Raw genomic sequence first — 15,823 nt, forward strand, 5'->3', positions numbered from 1 at the left:
TTCGTGGAATCGTGACGTGGAGAGGCAGGTTGAGGGACAATGAAAGGAGCGGAGAACAGCTCTGGGGAGCAGGGACAGTTTGGGTTATTGTTCTGTAAAGCTTCGGAATTTTGGGAGGAAGGAAGACAAGACTGTTGGGTAATAGGAGGAGAGGAGGCAGAGTCTGACTGGCTGCTGGACAATGTGCTGTAAGCGTTCTCTGACAGCCATTGCAAGACCTGTTCCTGGTTCTCGGGCCTACTAAGGTTTGTACCCTGCAGTTTAGTTAATGTGGCAAGCAACCCTGGCACTGTGGAGTGGCGCAATGCTTGCTGCCCCACAGGAGTAGGCACGGGACGCCCTGTGGCTTCACTGCTACCTTGCTCCCCAGAACCATTCCCCCGACCTCGCCCACGGCCTCGTCCACGTCCCTTTCCGGGAGCCTTGCGCATTTTGAATTCCTAGTTAGAAATTGGCACTGTATACCAGTAGTAAAAATTGTGGGTGCACGTAACCCCAATATATTCTTTGAATTCCCAGTCAGACACTGGCACTATATGGCAGTAGCAAGAAATGAGGGTATTTGTATTCCCAATATACTCTTTGAATTCCCAGTCAGACAATGGCACTGTATACCAGTAGTAAAAATTGTGGGTGCACGTAACCCCAATATATTCTTTGAATTACCAGTCAGAAACTGGCACTATATGGCAGTAGCAAGAAATGAGGGTATTTGTATTCCCAATATACTCTTTGAATTCCCAGTCAGACAATGGCACTGTATACCAGTAGTAAAAATTGTGGGTGCACGTAACCCCAATATATTCTTTGAATTACCAGTCAGAAACTGGCACTATATGGCAGTAGCAAGAAATGAGGGTATTTATAACCCCAATATATTCTTTGAATTCCCAGTCAGACAATGGCACTGTATACCAGTAGTAAAAATTGTGGGTGCACGTAACCCCAATATATTCTTTGAATTACCAGTCAGAAACTGGCACTATATGGCAGTAGCAAGAAATGAGGGTATTTGTATTCCCAATATACTCTTTGAATTCCCAGTCAGACAATGGCACTGTATACCAGTAGTAAAAATTGTGGGTGCACGTAACCCCAATATATTCTTTGAATTCCCAGTCAGACACTGGCACTATATGGCAGTAGCAAGAAATGAGGGTATTTGTATTCCCAATATATTCTTTGAATTCCCAGTCAGACAATGGCACTGTATACCAGTAGTAAAAATTGTGGGTGCACGTAACCCCAATATATTCTTTGAATTACCAGTCAGACACTGGCACTATATGGCAGTAGCAAGAAATGAGGGTATTTGTATTCCCAATATATTCTTTGAATTCCCAGTCAGACAATGGCACTGTATACCAGTAGTAAAAATTGTGGGTGCACGTAACCCCAATATATTCTTTGAATTCCCAGTCAGACACTGGCACTATATGGCAGTAGCAAGAAATGAGGGTATTTGTATTCCCAATATATTCTTTGAATTCCCAGTCAGACAATGGCACTGTATACCAGTAGTAAAAATTGTGGGTGCACGTAACCCCAATATATTCTTTGAATTCCCAGTCAGACACTGGCACTATATGGCAGTAGCAAGAAATGAGGGTATTTGTATTTCCAATATATTCTTTGAATTCCCAGTCAGACAATGGCACTGTATACCAGTAGTAAAAATTGTGGGTGCACGTAACCCCAATATATTCTTTGAATTACCAGTCAGAAACTGGCACTATATGGCAGTAGCAAGAAATGAGGGTATTTGTATTCCCAATATATTCTTTGAATTCCCAGTCAGACAATGGCACTGTATACCAGTAGTAAAAATTGTGGGTGCACGTAACCCCAATATATTCTTTGAATTCCCAGTCAGACACTGGCACTATATGGCAGTAGCAAGAAATGAGGGTATTTGTATTCCCAATATATTCTTTGAATTCCCAGTCAGACAATGGCACTGTATACCAGTAGTAAAAATTGTGGGTGTATATAGCCCCAATTCTATTGCTAGGGGACTTGCAGGGTATTTCTGGGGTGAAGGTGGGGGGGCACACCGTTGGAACGGGTATCGGGGTATATATCGGGTATACGGGAATACACTGACAGTGTATTCCATTCAGGATCCTGGGAAAGCTGGGTTGCGGCGATTGAGCCCGTCAGTGCCACGTTACACTGACAAGCTTCTCCCTGGAATTTAGCTCTTACAAGAGCTGTTGGTTGTCTTCTCCTTCCTATCCTAGCCTGTCCCTGCCTACCCAGAATCTAAGCCCTAGCTAGCTGGACGGAAACCTCCGTCCTCGGTGAATTGCAAGCTCAGAATGACGCGAACCTGGGCGGCGCTGTTCTTTTAAATTAGAGGTCACATGTTTTCGGCAGCCAATGGGTTTTGCCTACTTTTTTCAACGTCACCGGTGTCGTAGTTCCTGTCCCACCTACCCTGCGCTGTTATTGGAGCAAAAAAGGCGCCAGGGAAGGTGGGAGGGGAATCGAGTAATGGCGCACTTTACCACGCGGTGTTCGATTCGATTCGAACATGCCGAACAGCCTAATATCCGATCGAACATGAGTTCGATAGAACACTGTTCGCTCATCTCTACTAATGACCTATCCTACAAATGGGGCACTAATATCAGTACCCACGTCATTTAGGTTCTCAGTAGCTAATACACAGAGAATGGAGCAGAAAGCAGACAGCTTTCTTCTCTGTATAGTGATGGAACTGAGTCACTTCAGCTTAGGTCCCATTCCTCTTAGGTTCTATTCATCTCCATTTGGGAGCTGGTATACAGTCTGGTATACAGAGCAGTCTGCTTCCTGCTCCATTCTCTGTTTATGTGATGCTCAAAACAGCTAATTGATGGGGTGCTGGGTTTCAGATCTCCATTGGTCTGATACTAATGACCTATCCTAGGATAGATTATGGGGATAACGTCCATCCTTAGGGAGAGACCACCTTTTCAGGTGTGTGGAGACTTGCATGATGTTCAGGGTGCTTCCCATAGAGGAGGCTTCCCTGTTTACATCTTGGGAGACAGATTTGCATATTCTTCCCATCTATCCTAGGATAGGTTATCAATATTTTTGGCCTGGAAAACCATTTTATGGCCAAAGCATTTTTGTGGCAGTTTTTGATGCTGTTGCTTGAACCAACAGTAGGATACAAAGGAGAGAAGTCATCCTTCTTTTTGAACAAATCTTGTTTTTGGTTCAAAATTGCATCCAAAACAGCCACAAAAACTGCTTGTGTGAATCCATTCCCATATTACGGAATATGATCCTCTGCTGTAGAAATTTACTGTATTGATCATTTTGCCTGTATCCGCCCTGGGTGAGATTTCCATGATATCTAAAATTCATTCAGTTGCTTACAGCTGTTTCCTGGACAACAGACTAAACTATAGGCTCATATTCACTATTATGTCAACTTTTTGTAGTCTAGTACACATTCAGAGTATCAGTCAGAGAGAATGTCTGCAAATTACAAGTTTTTCTTATTTTTCATGCGCACTCATGTTGCTGCCCATATACTTATGCTTTAGCCAACAACATATAGTTGACTATAGTGACACATATCAGGCAGAATGTTCGTTTTTTCCAACTATCCCATTTATCTCAGTGGGTGTTCAGTTCATGTGCTCGCTGCCAAAACAACACCATTAAGATGAACTGATTTTCAGTAACTTAAATTTCTGCAACAAATCTGCGGCATGTGAATACACCCTTATGCATCACATTGCTCTTCTTTGTTCCATAATCTATTTAGTAATCCATTTTGCTTTGTACTTTTGCAGGAAGTAAAGCAGAACTTTGCTTCATGAATAAATATTATGTGCTTTACAATTCTGCGCTAACAACTTTTGTTGGATTTCTATTTTGTTCCCCTTTGCAGAGCCTTACACTTGGATAGCTAAGATTTATTTCCATAACAATAGCCTCATTAGATTTACAGCCTGCACAAATCAAGATATTGTTCTTGTTACAGATAGGTTAGAGATAGTTTACATATTATTAGACCTTTCTGGCCTTCTTGTGTTTACCATGGCTACACAAGCCTTGTCATGGAAATGTATCAAAAACATTCAATGTTCACTTGATTCTACAGATTGATAGAAGGTTCGGCAGAAAAAACATAGCCAACATAGAGGCGTTTCAGAGGTGTAACTTGAAGTTCTTGGGCCTCTTCTTATCATGTGCTAACCATAAATTCAGTGTCACCTTCTGTTATTGAGAGGATTTTAGACCCCCTCAGGGTCCAGAGTCCAGGACATGGTTTCTTGTCTCCACCACAAGGTTCAGGAGTTACAAAAAACAGCCAAACATGGTTATTCTATGCTGTTTCCATAACTCTGATAAAGATAAATAGCAGTTTTGGAAACAGCTTAGCACAATGATCTAGGCTGTTTCCTTATGTTTGGGAGGTACAGCTTGTTGTGCTATGCTGTTTCAATAACGCCTGTTTTCCTCAATGTGAGATATGGAAACAGGGTAGAACAGCTAAGTCCATTTGTCTCCATAACTCCTAACCACCTCAAGGAGGCAGCGACAGGGCTATTACCATCTCAGCCATAAGTCCTGATGCCTTCCTGGTTGGCCATGTCTCTTTTTAGCTAAGCCCCATACATTTGTTGAGCTGGTAGAAAAATTGGTTTATAGCTAGATGCAACTTTTTGTGCAAAAAATATTCCAAAATTCTCTGACAAAAAACACAATTGGAAATGTGTATCTTGAATGTAGGGCTTGAGGGAATGTGTAAGACATAGTGATTTTTTCTCTGGCTTCCCTTAAATCGCTGTGTCATTTATTGCAGCCCCAGGCCCTGCAGCAGGCATAACATAGTATCTCAGGTTTGCTCTGTGTGTACCTTTAATTAAGGTTTGGCAAAGCTAAAATTCGGCTCTGCTACGTCAATGGTAATGGAATACTGAAGGCGTGCTATATTATATAGATTAGGTAGTCACAAATATATCATTTTTGGTTAAACTCTTAAAGCTACAAAAGCAAATTTAATATACATATATTTGTGTATGTGTGTGTGTGTATATATATATATAGTATATATAAAATTATCATTATTATTGTTTATTTATATAGCACCATTAATTCCATGGTGCTTTACATTTGGGGGTTTACATACAATACACAAAATATACGGGTGGATATAATACTAACAGTGACCGACTGGCACAGTGGGGTAGAGGGCACTGCCCGCAAGGGCTTACAATCTATGAGGAAAGGGGGTAGAGACAGAAGGAGAGGGGGGAGACTGTACAGATGTCAGTGAGGTGATAGTGTTATTGGAGGTTGTAGGCCTTCCTGAGTAGGTGAGTCTTCAGGGCCTTCTTGAATCCTGTGATTGTGGGGATCAGTCTACTGTGTGTATATAATAAATATATATATATATATATATATATATATATATATATATATATAAATAATTATTTGAACAGCATTATGCAGATTTAGCTCTGTGAGTGATTTCTGCCTTCCTACGATAAAAGGAGTTATATCACAGCTGGTGTCTGGACAATTAACTCACATGGTGGCATCCGTTTTTGCAGTGCCAGCTTTTCTGCGGTTCTGAAGCTGTCACTACATTCTTATGATCTATCTCCAATCTAAACTTGTCTGCTCTCAACAGGTCTGCTGCCTGGCTGCTTTTGATAACAGCTCTGCACGGTATAAAAGTGTCACTTTATGCCCTCCCCAGTAGTACAGAAATAAGAGTAAATACAACGCTAATATTTCAGCTTTTTGTGTAGTGATTCCGACTCTTTATTTCCCACAGTGTAATTACATTCTGTCTTTAACACCTTGTACAGTCAATATTATAATTATTATTTATGTAGCAGTATATACTTGTAATTTCAGGAGGACATAATAGTATTGGATTAAATGTGCTAATTACTAAAAGAGCTGTAAATAACATAAACAAAATAATGATTTCATATCAACTTTTTTTCATTTTAATTATTTTGTATTTCCATTTAGCATATTGTATCTAACTTTGTACTTGTCTATTTATGGGGTCATTTTTCACAGCCCATTGCTATGGCTGGGTGAATGCGAGTCGACAATAAATCTGATAACCACCACCTGTTTGCATTGGTCTTTTACACTGGCTGATAAAATTTACACGGGGGAGGATCTAATGTTACTGCAATTGTTTATCCCCTTGCAGTTTCATTTATTATTGTCATCACATAGCAGTTTACTATGTCCTGCCAATAATCTGCATCTTTTTTGCTGCATAAAATATGCATTCAGCTGACAGGTGAGCATTGTATGCTTTTCAGCTGAACAGGAGGACATTAATGCTCCATTCCCAAAGAGTAACGCGCCGCTCATTCTGACATGTAAATACGTGTCAGAGTGAGGCGCTTCAAAACAGATCCCATTGACTTCAATAGGTGCCAGCTTACGCACTGTAAGCCGATGGCTGGTCAGGTAATGGATGATAATGGGGATGTACATCTCACCCAGACTACTCAGGTGGGTGAGATGAGAAAACTCCAGGAATGTTTGTTTTCAGCAGACAACTTTTGTCTGCTGAGCATCTTGGTAAATGCTAAGTACTGGGCTGGATTTTTAGGAATGGCAGGTTGGTTGGTAGTGGGACCTGTCATTCTATCCTCCTCCAGTCCACACTTTGGGGATGTTCTGGCAGCGACTCAGCTGCAGAGAGTCTCCTCATCAAGGAGGCTTAAGAAGCCAGCTCCAGCAGCAACATTTTGGCAGAGTTTGGATGAAGAGCTGACAGCGAGGTCATATTTTTTGGAGCTGTGTCCTGAGTGATTCTACTGGCTTTTGGATTTCTGTTATACTAGCTGAGGTAACCTATTCTATGTTTAGTTAGAGCCTAGACAGGCAGGTATTTATTTTTGTATTGTTTCCTTTTGAGTGAAAATAAACTCTACCTTTGTTTTGGACTAAAAGAAACTGGACTTGTGTGTCTATGCCACCCCACCTAGCAACCCCAGACCCTGACAGCGTGTATCACATTGAAAGCAATAGGTAAAAAAGCCTCCCATTGAGTTAAATGGGTAGCGCGCGTAAGCCGTCACCCATTGTAGTCAATGGGATCTGAGGGTCCATTCACACGGAGTAAACGCGCAATCATTTTGGCAAAATACACGTGTAAGGAATACACATGTAAAAATAAGACTCCCATTGACTTCAATGACATTTTACACGTGTATTTTGACGTTTGTTTTTTTTTTTATTCAAAAGTTTTTTATTTGGTTTTCCATAATTTTTAAAAGAACAGTACAAAAGATAAAATAGTACCACAACTGAAAATCAGATCATATACAGAGCATTACCAGGCAAACAACGCTAAAAAGAGATAAAATGAGGATCACAAAATCTTGTGTATTATCATCATGAGCACAAAATAAAATAAAATAGAATAACATAAAATAAAACAAGCTGTCAAGGATGAGAGGAGATAATAGTGCGAGAAGTCTGCTCAGGTGAACCGCCACAACAAAACGTAGAAAACATACAAAACGTACATAACAGCAAACAGCACCTGACATACTACCAACAGATAACCAGAAAAGAGGGGAAAACATAAGCAGGGAGAAGGCAAAAGAAGGTAGGAACCCGATCACCAAGGGAAGAAAACATATGAAACAACATATGAAAGACAGGAGTAGTCAAATACTCAAGAAATCGAGCCAGGGTGTGCCATCAATCCCACATGGCGGCAGACGCATCATTCGCAGGCTCCGATTGATCCAGCAAGCTTTTCAGAGCCTTTGGCAACTTGTTTCTTCCTGAAGAACGAGAGGGATCCAGGGAGGTGACTGGTAGCGTGGGGACCCATATGGAGTCCTCCTGGACCGGTATCCATGAGGGGATAGAGATAGGAGGAATGTCCAGTACCCCCCATAAGCGATCTAGGTCTTGGGGTGAGTGTACAGCATGCCTCTTGCCATTATGTAGGATCGCTATACCAAAAGGGAACAGCCAAGCATAACAGAGACCCTTCGCCTTTAGAAGATCCAACAGGGGCTTAAGTATAATCGGCGGTTTTGGAGAGTAGAAGGCGCAAGGTCTTGGTAGAGCTTCAGCGCGTGTCCCTCATATGCCAAGGCTGCCTTATCTCTGGCCACTCTAAGCAGATCCATAGTATGTGCAGAAAAAAGAGGGCACACACCACATCCCGCTGTGGGTCCTCGGAGCTAGGTTTAGGGCGAACTGACCTATGGATCCTCTCGAGGGACATCACAGAGGCGGCATCCTCGCCCACCAGCGAAGTGAAGACTTCAGCGGCTATGAGAGGGAGCTGGTCCGGCAAGTAGGTCTCTGGTAGGCCTCTAATGAGGAGATTTCGATGACGGGACCAGTTATCCAAATTCTCCATCACCAGAAACGTATAATTGAAATGTGCAGCATGAGTGTCCAGACGCTCTGAGACAGATGAGACTGTTTGCAGGACCTCTCTCTGGTGGAACTCTAGTATGTCCACACGGCTGGTGACAGTGTTAAAATCAGCGCATAGTACATATCGCTCGCTCAGGACAGGAGCAAGGGCTTGGCAGAGAGCCTAAGAAAGGGTTTTCTTTAAATACCCTTTAGGCTGTATTCACACAGAGTAACGCCAGGCGTTTTTTGTGTGTTTTTTGCACATAGCTACGCTACGCGGCGTAAACGCGGCGCTATGTGCAAAAAACACACAAAAAACGCCTGGCGTTACTCTGTGTGAATACAGCCTTAGAGATGGGCGCCGGAGAGTTGTCCTGTAGGGAGCTATCCCCATCAGAGTCAGTCATCACATCCCTCAAGCGAGCAGAATCCTCAGGGGCCATCTTCTTTGGGAGGGCAGGAGAGCCCTAAGGGTGCATTCACACTACGTAACGCCGGGCGTGTATGAGAGCCGTACACGCCGGCGTTACAGCAGACTGCCGAACACTTCCCATTCACTTCAATGGGAGCGCTCGTAACAGCGGCGTTTACGAGCGCTCCCATTGAAGTGAATGGGAAGTGCTCGGCAGCCCTGCTGTAACGCCGGCGTGTACGGTTCTCATACACGCCCGGCGTTACGTAGTGTGAATGCACCCTAAAGCCGTTTCTTGAGAAACTTCTGCATCCCCACTGACTGAGTCTGTCGATCCTTCGAATCTGGGGGTTCACCATATCTGTCACGTCCGATCTTAACCATGGCCTGTGACAATAGATGGGCTCGATGATGTGTCATTTTTTCCCAGATAGAAGTGCAGGCAGGCAGTACGGAGTGGTGGAAGCAGTGGCAAGATCAAGCATGCAGCTACCACAAATGGTCAGAAAGACAGACTTAAGCCTCTGGGTTGTGTAGATAAGGAGAGTGTCAGCTCCTTCTGTGTCTCCCCGAGATAATGAGATGCATGAGATAACGAGATGCAAGTGGAGGCTTGCTGTGGAATCTTATCTCAGCCAGCAGATAAGGCATTGCTACAGTCCCAGAGTGCCTTGACGTGTATTTTGACGTGTTTTTAACACGTGTAAAAAAGTCATTGAAGTCAATGGGAGTTTTTATTTTTACATGTATATTTTTTACACGTGTATTTTGCCAAAATGAGCGCACGTTTACTCCGTGTGAATGGACCCTGACTAGGTTTGAGCTGATTTTGAGATTTCAAGATCGATTTTAAAATCCGATTCCCGATCATTTTCCAGCCGATCCCGATCTTGACTGTGAAATTTGCTCAATCGCCGATCGGAATCCAATCTTTTCCGATCCCGATCCTCAACCCTAGTCAATGCTTCTCTATGGGAAAAGTCACTTTTAGGGTTGAGCCGATTTTGAGAGACCCTCCGATCTCGATCCATCTGGAAAAGATCCGGTCGGACTTCCGATCGCGATCGTGAAATTTACTCAATAGCTGATTGGAATCCGATCTTTTCCGATCCCGATCACTCAACCCTAACCCTGACACGTGTTTACATGTCAGAATGCGCGGCGCGTTACTCCGTGAGAACGGAGCTTTGGGTGGCCAGTGCCACAACCATCACCAATTCCACAGCCTTGCCAAACCACTGTGACCAGTGACTGCATGTTGTTGCAGGTAAAGCCTTCATTGTACAGTAGATATAAGAGCATGTGCCTATTGGCCACTTGGCTGCATTGTTTGGCTTCATATTCACACTGGCCAGTTGTCGGGAACAAGCATTCCTATAAATGATTGTTTCCAAAAATTGGCCCATGTAATATGGCCTTATACCTCTGTCTATTTATCTAGCCATTAATGTCTGTTGATCAATCACTTTGTACATAAATTTACTTTTATATACAGAAATGCTTCTTTCCTCTAATACTATTACATATTTACAGAACCCTCAACAACCAAGTAAACATTGATTTCCTGTTTTTATTTTTAATAAAGCAGAATACAATCATAAAAATGTATCCATTTCCCATCAGAGATCAAAGCATTTATACTTCTATGACTTTCTTGTACTGTCATACAGGGGAAGGTTCTGCTAGATTTCCATCATTTCTGATATCTGTCATATATTAATCTCAAACACAAGAAGCTGGTATTAAAGGCTATTACATTTAACCCTTAAGTACTCTCATGGTTTCTATCCTAATGATATGTCTATGGTAGTGGTGTATGATAGCCACCATCATAGTACTTAAGGGTTAAACGGGTTGCGCTTTCTTTATGCCATTCTAAAGGTATTGTCTAAGACTTCCTAGTGATGGCCTATCTTAAGGTCACTATTATGTACACAGTGGTGGGTTGTTGGTCAAGCAGACAGCTTCCTATGGTGTGTTGTGTCCAAAATGCAGCAATGCAGTAGAAATGAGAGCTAAGTTAAGCTGTAAAAGGGTCACTACACAGTGTAGGGAGCCATCTGCTTCTAACTGCATACACTACACAGATTTCCACTGACCCCCAGAACCCCACTGATCTTGTGTTTAAAGGTCTATCTTAAGGATAAACCATCCACATGCAGTTTTTAAACCCCTTTAAGGCATATAGACTCTCCTTCACTTACACACTCTATAGCTACTACATAGAGGACTGTTGTTTAAAGGGGTTGTCCAGGGAATTTTATTTTGCGTAGATATTTCCGAGTTTCTTGTTGTCACGCCTGTTGATTCTTGTCTGGTTCTGACTATAGTAAGGACAGCCCCCATAGCATAGGTACAGTAACTACCTATGCAAACAGGAGAGGGAGGAAGTGCAGCAAGTTGGGGTCTAGGTACTGGTTTTCATGTCATTATATGGGGTCACAACAAGACCCTCCAGGTCCAGAATAAAAATAACCCTGGCACATGTAAGTAAAATAATATTCCCTGGACAACCCCTTAAATCCTATACTGCTTAATCATTTATTTGAATTTCACCTCTAAGGACGATGACCAGTGAAACTTTCATAAAATCCAACCGAATGTATGCCAAGGCTATCATTTACATAGGCAATAGCTATCTCCATCAATGGTAATGCCGTAACACTATATTTTAAATGATCTCCAATGTGCCAGTGTCTGATTTACATCCAGTTTTCCCACTATTGGTCAGAAAGTGTCATAGCCAGCGAATGTGTCTTTTCTTTGAATTGTTATAAATATGTCCCCATTTCTGAATGCATTGCCAGCTGGATGTCTGAAAAAACAGGGCAAACATAATAACAACAAAGCAATCAATCAGCTATTCTTTCCTGCAGCAACATCTGTTTCAGGGAACTGAAGAATGAATATTCAATGTACAGTTATGGAAAATGTAAAAACTGAATATGTTTTTTTTTTTTTTTTTTCATTCTCTTCTTGTCAGGGCATAAATGGAAGAGATGCTCCTTTAAAAGAAATAACAGTGAATAATGATCGTCGATTTGTGTCCATATTTAATGTGGTGAACACAACAAAGAGAGATGCCGGCAATTACCGTTGTATGATCCGCACTGAAGGAGGAGTTGGAGTTTCAAACTATGCGGAATTGGTTGTTAAAGGTACTCTACAATATAATGTGTGCTTATAGTCAGCTCTTTATATTCATGTCAAGGTTATCTTCGCTTGCTCTTTGAAACACTTACCTTGGAGAAGATTTGAATAAAGTAGGTGAGAATTGATTTTAAAGTGATTTGTAGCAGAAAAGAATCAAAACATTTTTAGAGATCTGCACCCTAGACGTACTTCTACGGTACCATGTCAAGCTATAGTTCTAAGGGTAGTACATGACACTGAGTATACGACTAGAACAGGACAAATGAATAGGGTTACCATAAGAGGGCTAGGCAGGAAATCTCACCAGGCTCCCTCACACTTGTGCCACTACTTTGATATAGGTACACTTCTGAAATGTTTTGGAGCAACACTGACGCCCCCTTGCTCCAGACATCTAATGCGCGAATGTAGAAAAATACAGAGGCATGAATCAAGATGGGAAGAATGCTTGCTTCAAAATATCTATCTGTAAGGCTGGTTTTACATGATGTAGTGACAGTCTCCCTTTAACAAAGTTTTTATAGTAAATTGCAAATTTCAATTTTAGGGTATTATGAATTAATCTTGAAATGTAGCATCTTTCACATGGTCCATTGAGCCTTACATTAGGCTAATACTATCTGTTCTGTTGAGATCGGTTGTCAGAAGTTATTTTTATCTCAAGCAGGATGACAATGAAAGGTAGCTCTATCTATCTATCTATCTATCTATCTATCTATCTATCTACATATCTATCTATCTACTAGAGATGAGCGAGTAGTGTTCGATTGAGTAGGTGTTCGATCGAATACTACAGGATTCGAAATACTCGTACTCGATCGAACACTACTAGCTGTTCGAAGTTTAAGGTTCGATGCAGAACCAGCTTTGATTGGCAGAATGCTGGTTCCTGCCTAGGCAGAGTGAATTCCACCCGAAAGAAGATGCGGGGACCCTGCACCAGGAGAAGACTTCAAGCAGAATCCAGCCTGACCATCACTCGTGGACTTGGTAAGTATGATTTTATCGAATTTTGCGCACCCCTGAAACGAGCATTTCCCCCCATAGACTATAATGGGGTTCGAAATTCATTTGAACAGTCGAACAGTGTGCGGCTGTTCGAATCGGATTTCGAACCTCGGACATTTTAGTGTTCGCTCATCTCTACTATCTACATGTCTATCTATCATCTATCTATCTATTGTAAATGCGGGTGCTTGGGGCTGGTTGTCAGGCAAGTAAAACACACGTGAAGCTCAGTCTTCAGGTTCACACGGATGCTCGGTTTATTAGGAGCAAATTCACAAAGTTCAACATAAACAGCTTTCTTCAGCAAAAAGGAAAAGAAAAGGCTTACTTCAGCCACAAGGCAGTACAGTCCACAAACTTAGCAGGCTGGCCCTTCTGGTTCTCCCCAGCTACACTGGGTTTGGGTCCTCAGCTTTCATTAGCAGCAGCAACAATGAAAGTCAGGCACACCCTCCTGTCTTCACAGGGTTAAGGCTCCAAATGTGTTCTAAGAAAACTCAGGGCCAGAGCTTGGAACCTGGGTCTATGACTACACCCAAGACCCGGAACTGGATTCATCATTTTCCTAGTGGCGAGGAGCCATCTCAATGGGATATACTGTACCTTCCCTCCACCACCTTTCCATCCACTTGCCTACTCTATCTATCTATCTATCTATCTATCTATCTATCTATCTATCTATCTATCTATCTATCTATCTATCTATCTATCTACATAACTATCTATCTATCTATCCCCCCTTGCTTAACCTCTGTACAGATTGCAAAGCATGATACTAGATAACCAGTTAGCCCAGGCACTTCACTAATACAGGAGTTTGACCAGTAAAATGCCCAGCTGGACGGTCCAGCATCATATGTGCCACAGATCGGCAGACCATGTGGCATTGTATGTTAAATGTGGTTTTAGGTTCCAGTAGTCCAGCAATATTGTGTGCTTAAAATATTGCAACTTGAGACCACCGTAACGTGAGGGACCACGTAGTTACAGATTAAATCTGGTTACTTTATAGCTGGCTGATACATTTGGGAGATTGTTTAGTGGATTAAATGAAAAAGAATACCCTACTGCATCTTATTGACTGTGGAAACTGCAGGTGATAAACCAATGAAATATCCTGAGCTGTTTATTTCCTTGTTTTTATTCACTAGATGAAAAACTAAATTAAAAATAAGAATTAAGGCTTCATTAAAAATATTTACTGTGCTATTACTTTCTAATAAAGCTTACAGTATCACTGCTGCTAGGAAAAAAAATGCGGTCTCTTTCCCCGTGAATTGTAGAAAGGTTATTAAGAAATTTTATTGCTGACTTTGCATATAAACTAGTCCAGGACAAGAAATAAATCTAGGCCACACCATGGAAGGTCAGAATGTGCAGGTAATTTGGAAAATCTTATCCGGAGATAGAGTCACTGAGCAGGTAACATCCTTATATGCTTTGCCCTTTAGACCACAACTCTTAACAAATCTGTAGAAATGCTAATTCTGTACAGTTCCTGCCAAAATAAAGTAAGTTGTATCATCCTTTATTACCGAGGTGTGAACTGTATAATGTACATCAAAAAGTCATCAAACTTTAGTTACATGATGTACCGTCCATTGTGGACTTGTATTACAAAATGGAATATAAGGGGGCAACATGGTGGCTCAGTGGTTAGCACTGCAGCCTTGCAGTGCTGGAGTCCTGGGTTCAAATCCTGCCAGGAACAACATCTGCAAGGAGTTTGTATGTTCTCCCCGTGTTTGCATGGATTTCCTCCCATACTCCAAAAGACATACTGATAGGGAAAAATGTACATTGTGAGCCCTATATGGGGATCCCAATCTACATTAAAAAAAATAGAAAAAAAAATAGAATAGAAGGTGGCAGGGATTGTAAAGGAAGATTACTATTTAATTTCTGAGAAATAATGAAAAATTACAAAACGACTGCAAATTACTGGGTGTCACTAGATATTATATGGACGCTGATGATCTTTTAGAAATGTGAATTACTCTTAATGTAACAGCTCTGGGTAATAGAATGGGGGTCCTGACTGGAGAAAAATAATATAATGATAATAATATAATAGAGGATTCCTAATCCAACCAACACTATGTTAGGCCTTAGTCATACATGCTGTAGGGATTTCAACAAATAGCATCAAAAAGACATCCAGACCAATCACATTCTTAAAGTTAGATCATGTGATTGAGAACACATACTATGATTGATCATTGGGAACATGTCATGAAATAACACATTATATAGTATGTCCAAACATATACAAATGCACAAAGAGTATAAACATTATGAAAAGTATAAAAATATAAGCATAAGTTTTTAATGCTGTAATGAAATTTTTTTTAAACTTTTTATTTAATCCACAAGACTTTTCACATAAAAACCTAAAGTACTTTGTGTTTAAGATTAAAAACAATAAAAACAAAGATTACTGGAATAACAAAATGTAAGAAGAGAGATGTCTTACTGCCCTCAACCACATAAAGAGAAAATGATATATGGCCGGCCGTGCACATCTCAGCTGGCCTCTGGCTTGTACTGGCCCACAGATGAACAGGTTAATCCCTCAGTGAGCCCCTAAACCAGGACAGGCCACCAGCTAACCCTGTCATATCACAATGCACTCATCTTAGAGCATCTTGCTGCTGCCTTACATCTGCTGCTGTGTGGATACGTATTCCTGGCTTACATAGGTAAAAGGACCCTAGTTTAGGACAAAGGCCAGACAGCAGGCTACTGACAGGACCCCAGGACACAAACAATCAGAGGCAAGGGCTAGTTAGCAAGCTACTACTAAAAAAAAAATGTAGTTAGTGACATTGAGGAATTTCTGAACGACTCTCGGGTGGTATTTCCATGTATTTTTACAGTGGGTCT

The 15,823-nt window shown here is 41.4% G+C and overlaps 1 protein-coding gene across 8 annotated transcripts in view; it reads left to right on the plus strand.

Moving 5' to 3' along the window:
• The window catches only part of PTPRM (protein tyrosine phosphatase receptor type M), a 568,788-nt gene that overhangs the window by 209,052 nt on the left and 343,913 nt on the right, over nt 1–15,823 (plus strand). For all 8 annotated transcript variants that reach the window (XM_075270676.1, XM_075270675.1, XM_075270678.1 and 5 more), the window contains exon 6: nt 11,763–11,937. In XM_075270676.1, coding sequence (XP_075126777.1) covers nt 11,763–11,937 — 175 coding nt within the window. The remainder of the gene's footprint in view (nt 1–11,762; nt 11,938–15,823) is intronic.

The sequence above is a fragment of the Leptodactylus fuscus genome, chromosome 4, assembly GCF_031893055.1.
Source record: "Leptodactylus fuscus isolate aLepFus1 chromosome 4, aLepFus1.hap2, whole genome shotgun sequence".
Lineage (NCBI taxonomy): Eukaryota > Metazoa > Chordata > Amphibia > Anura > Leptodactylidae > Leptodactylus > Leptodactylus fuscus.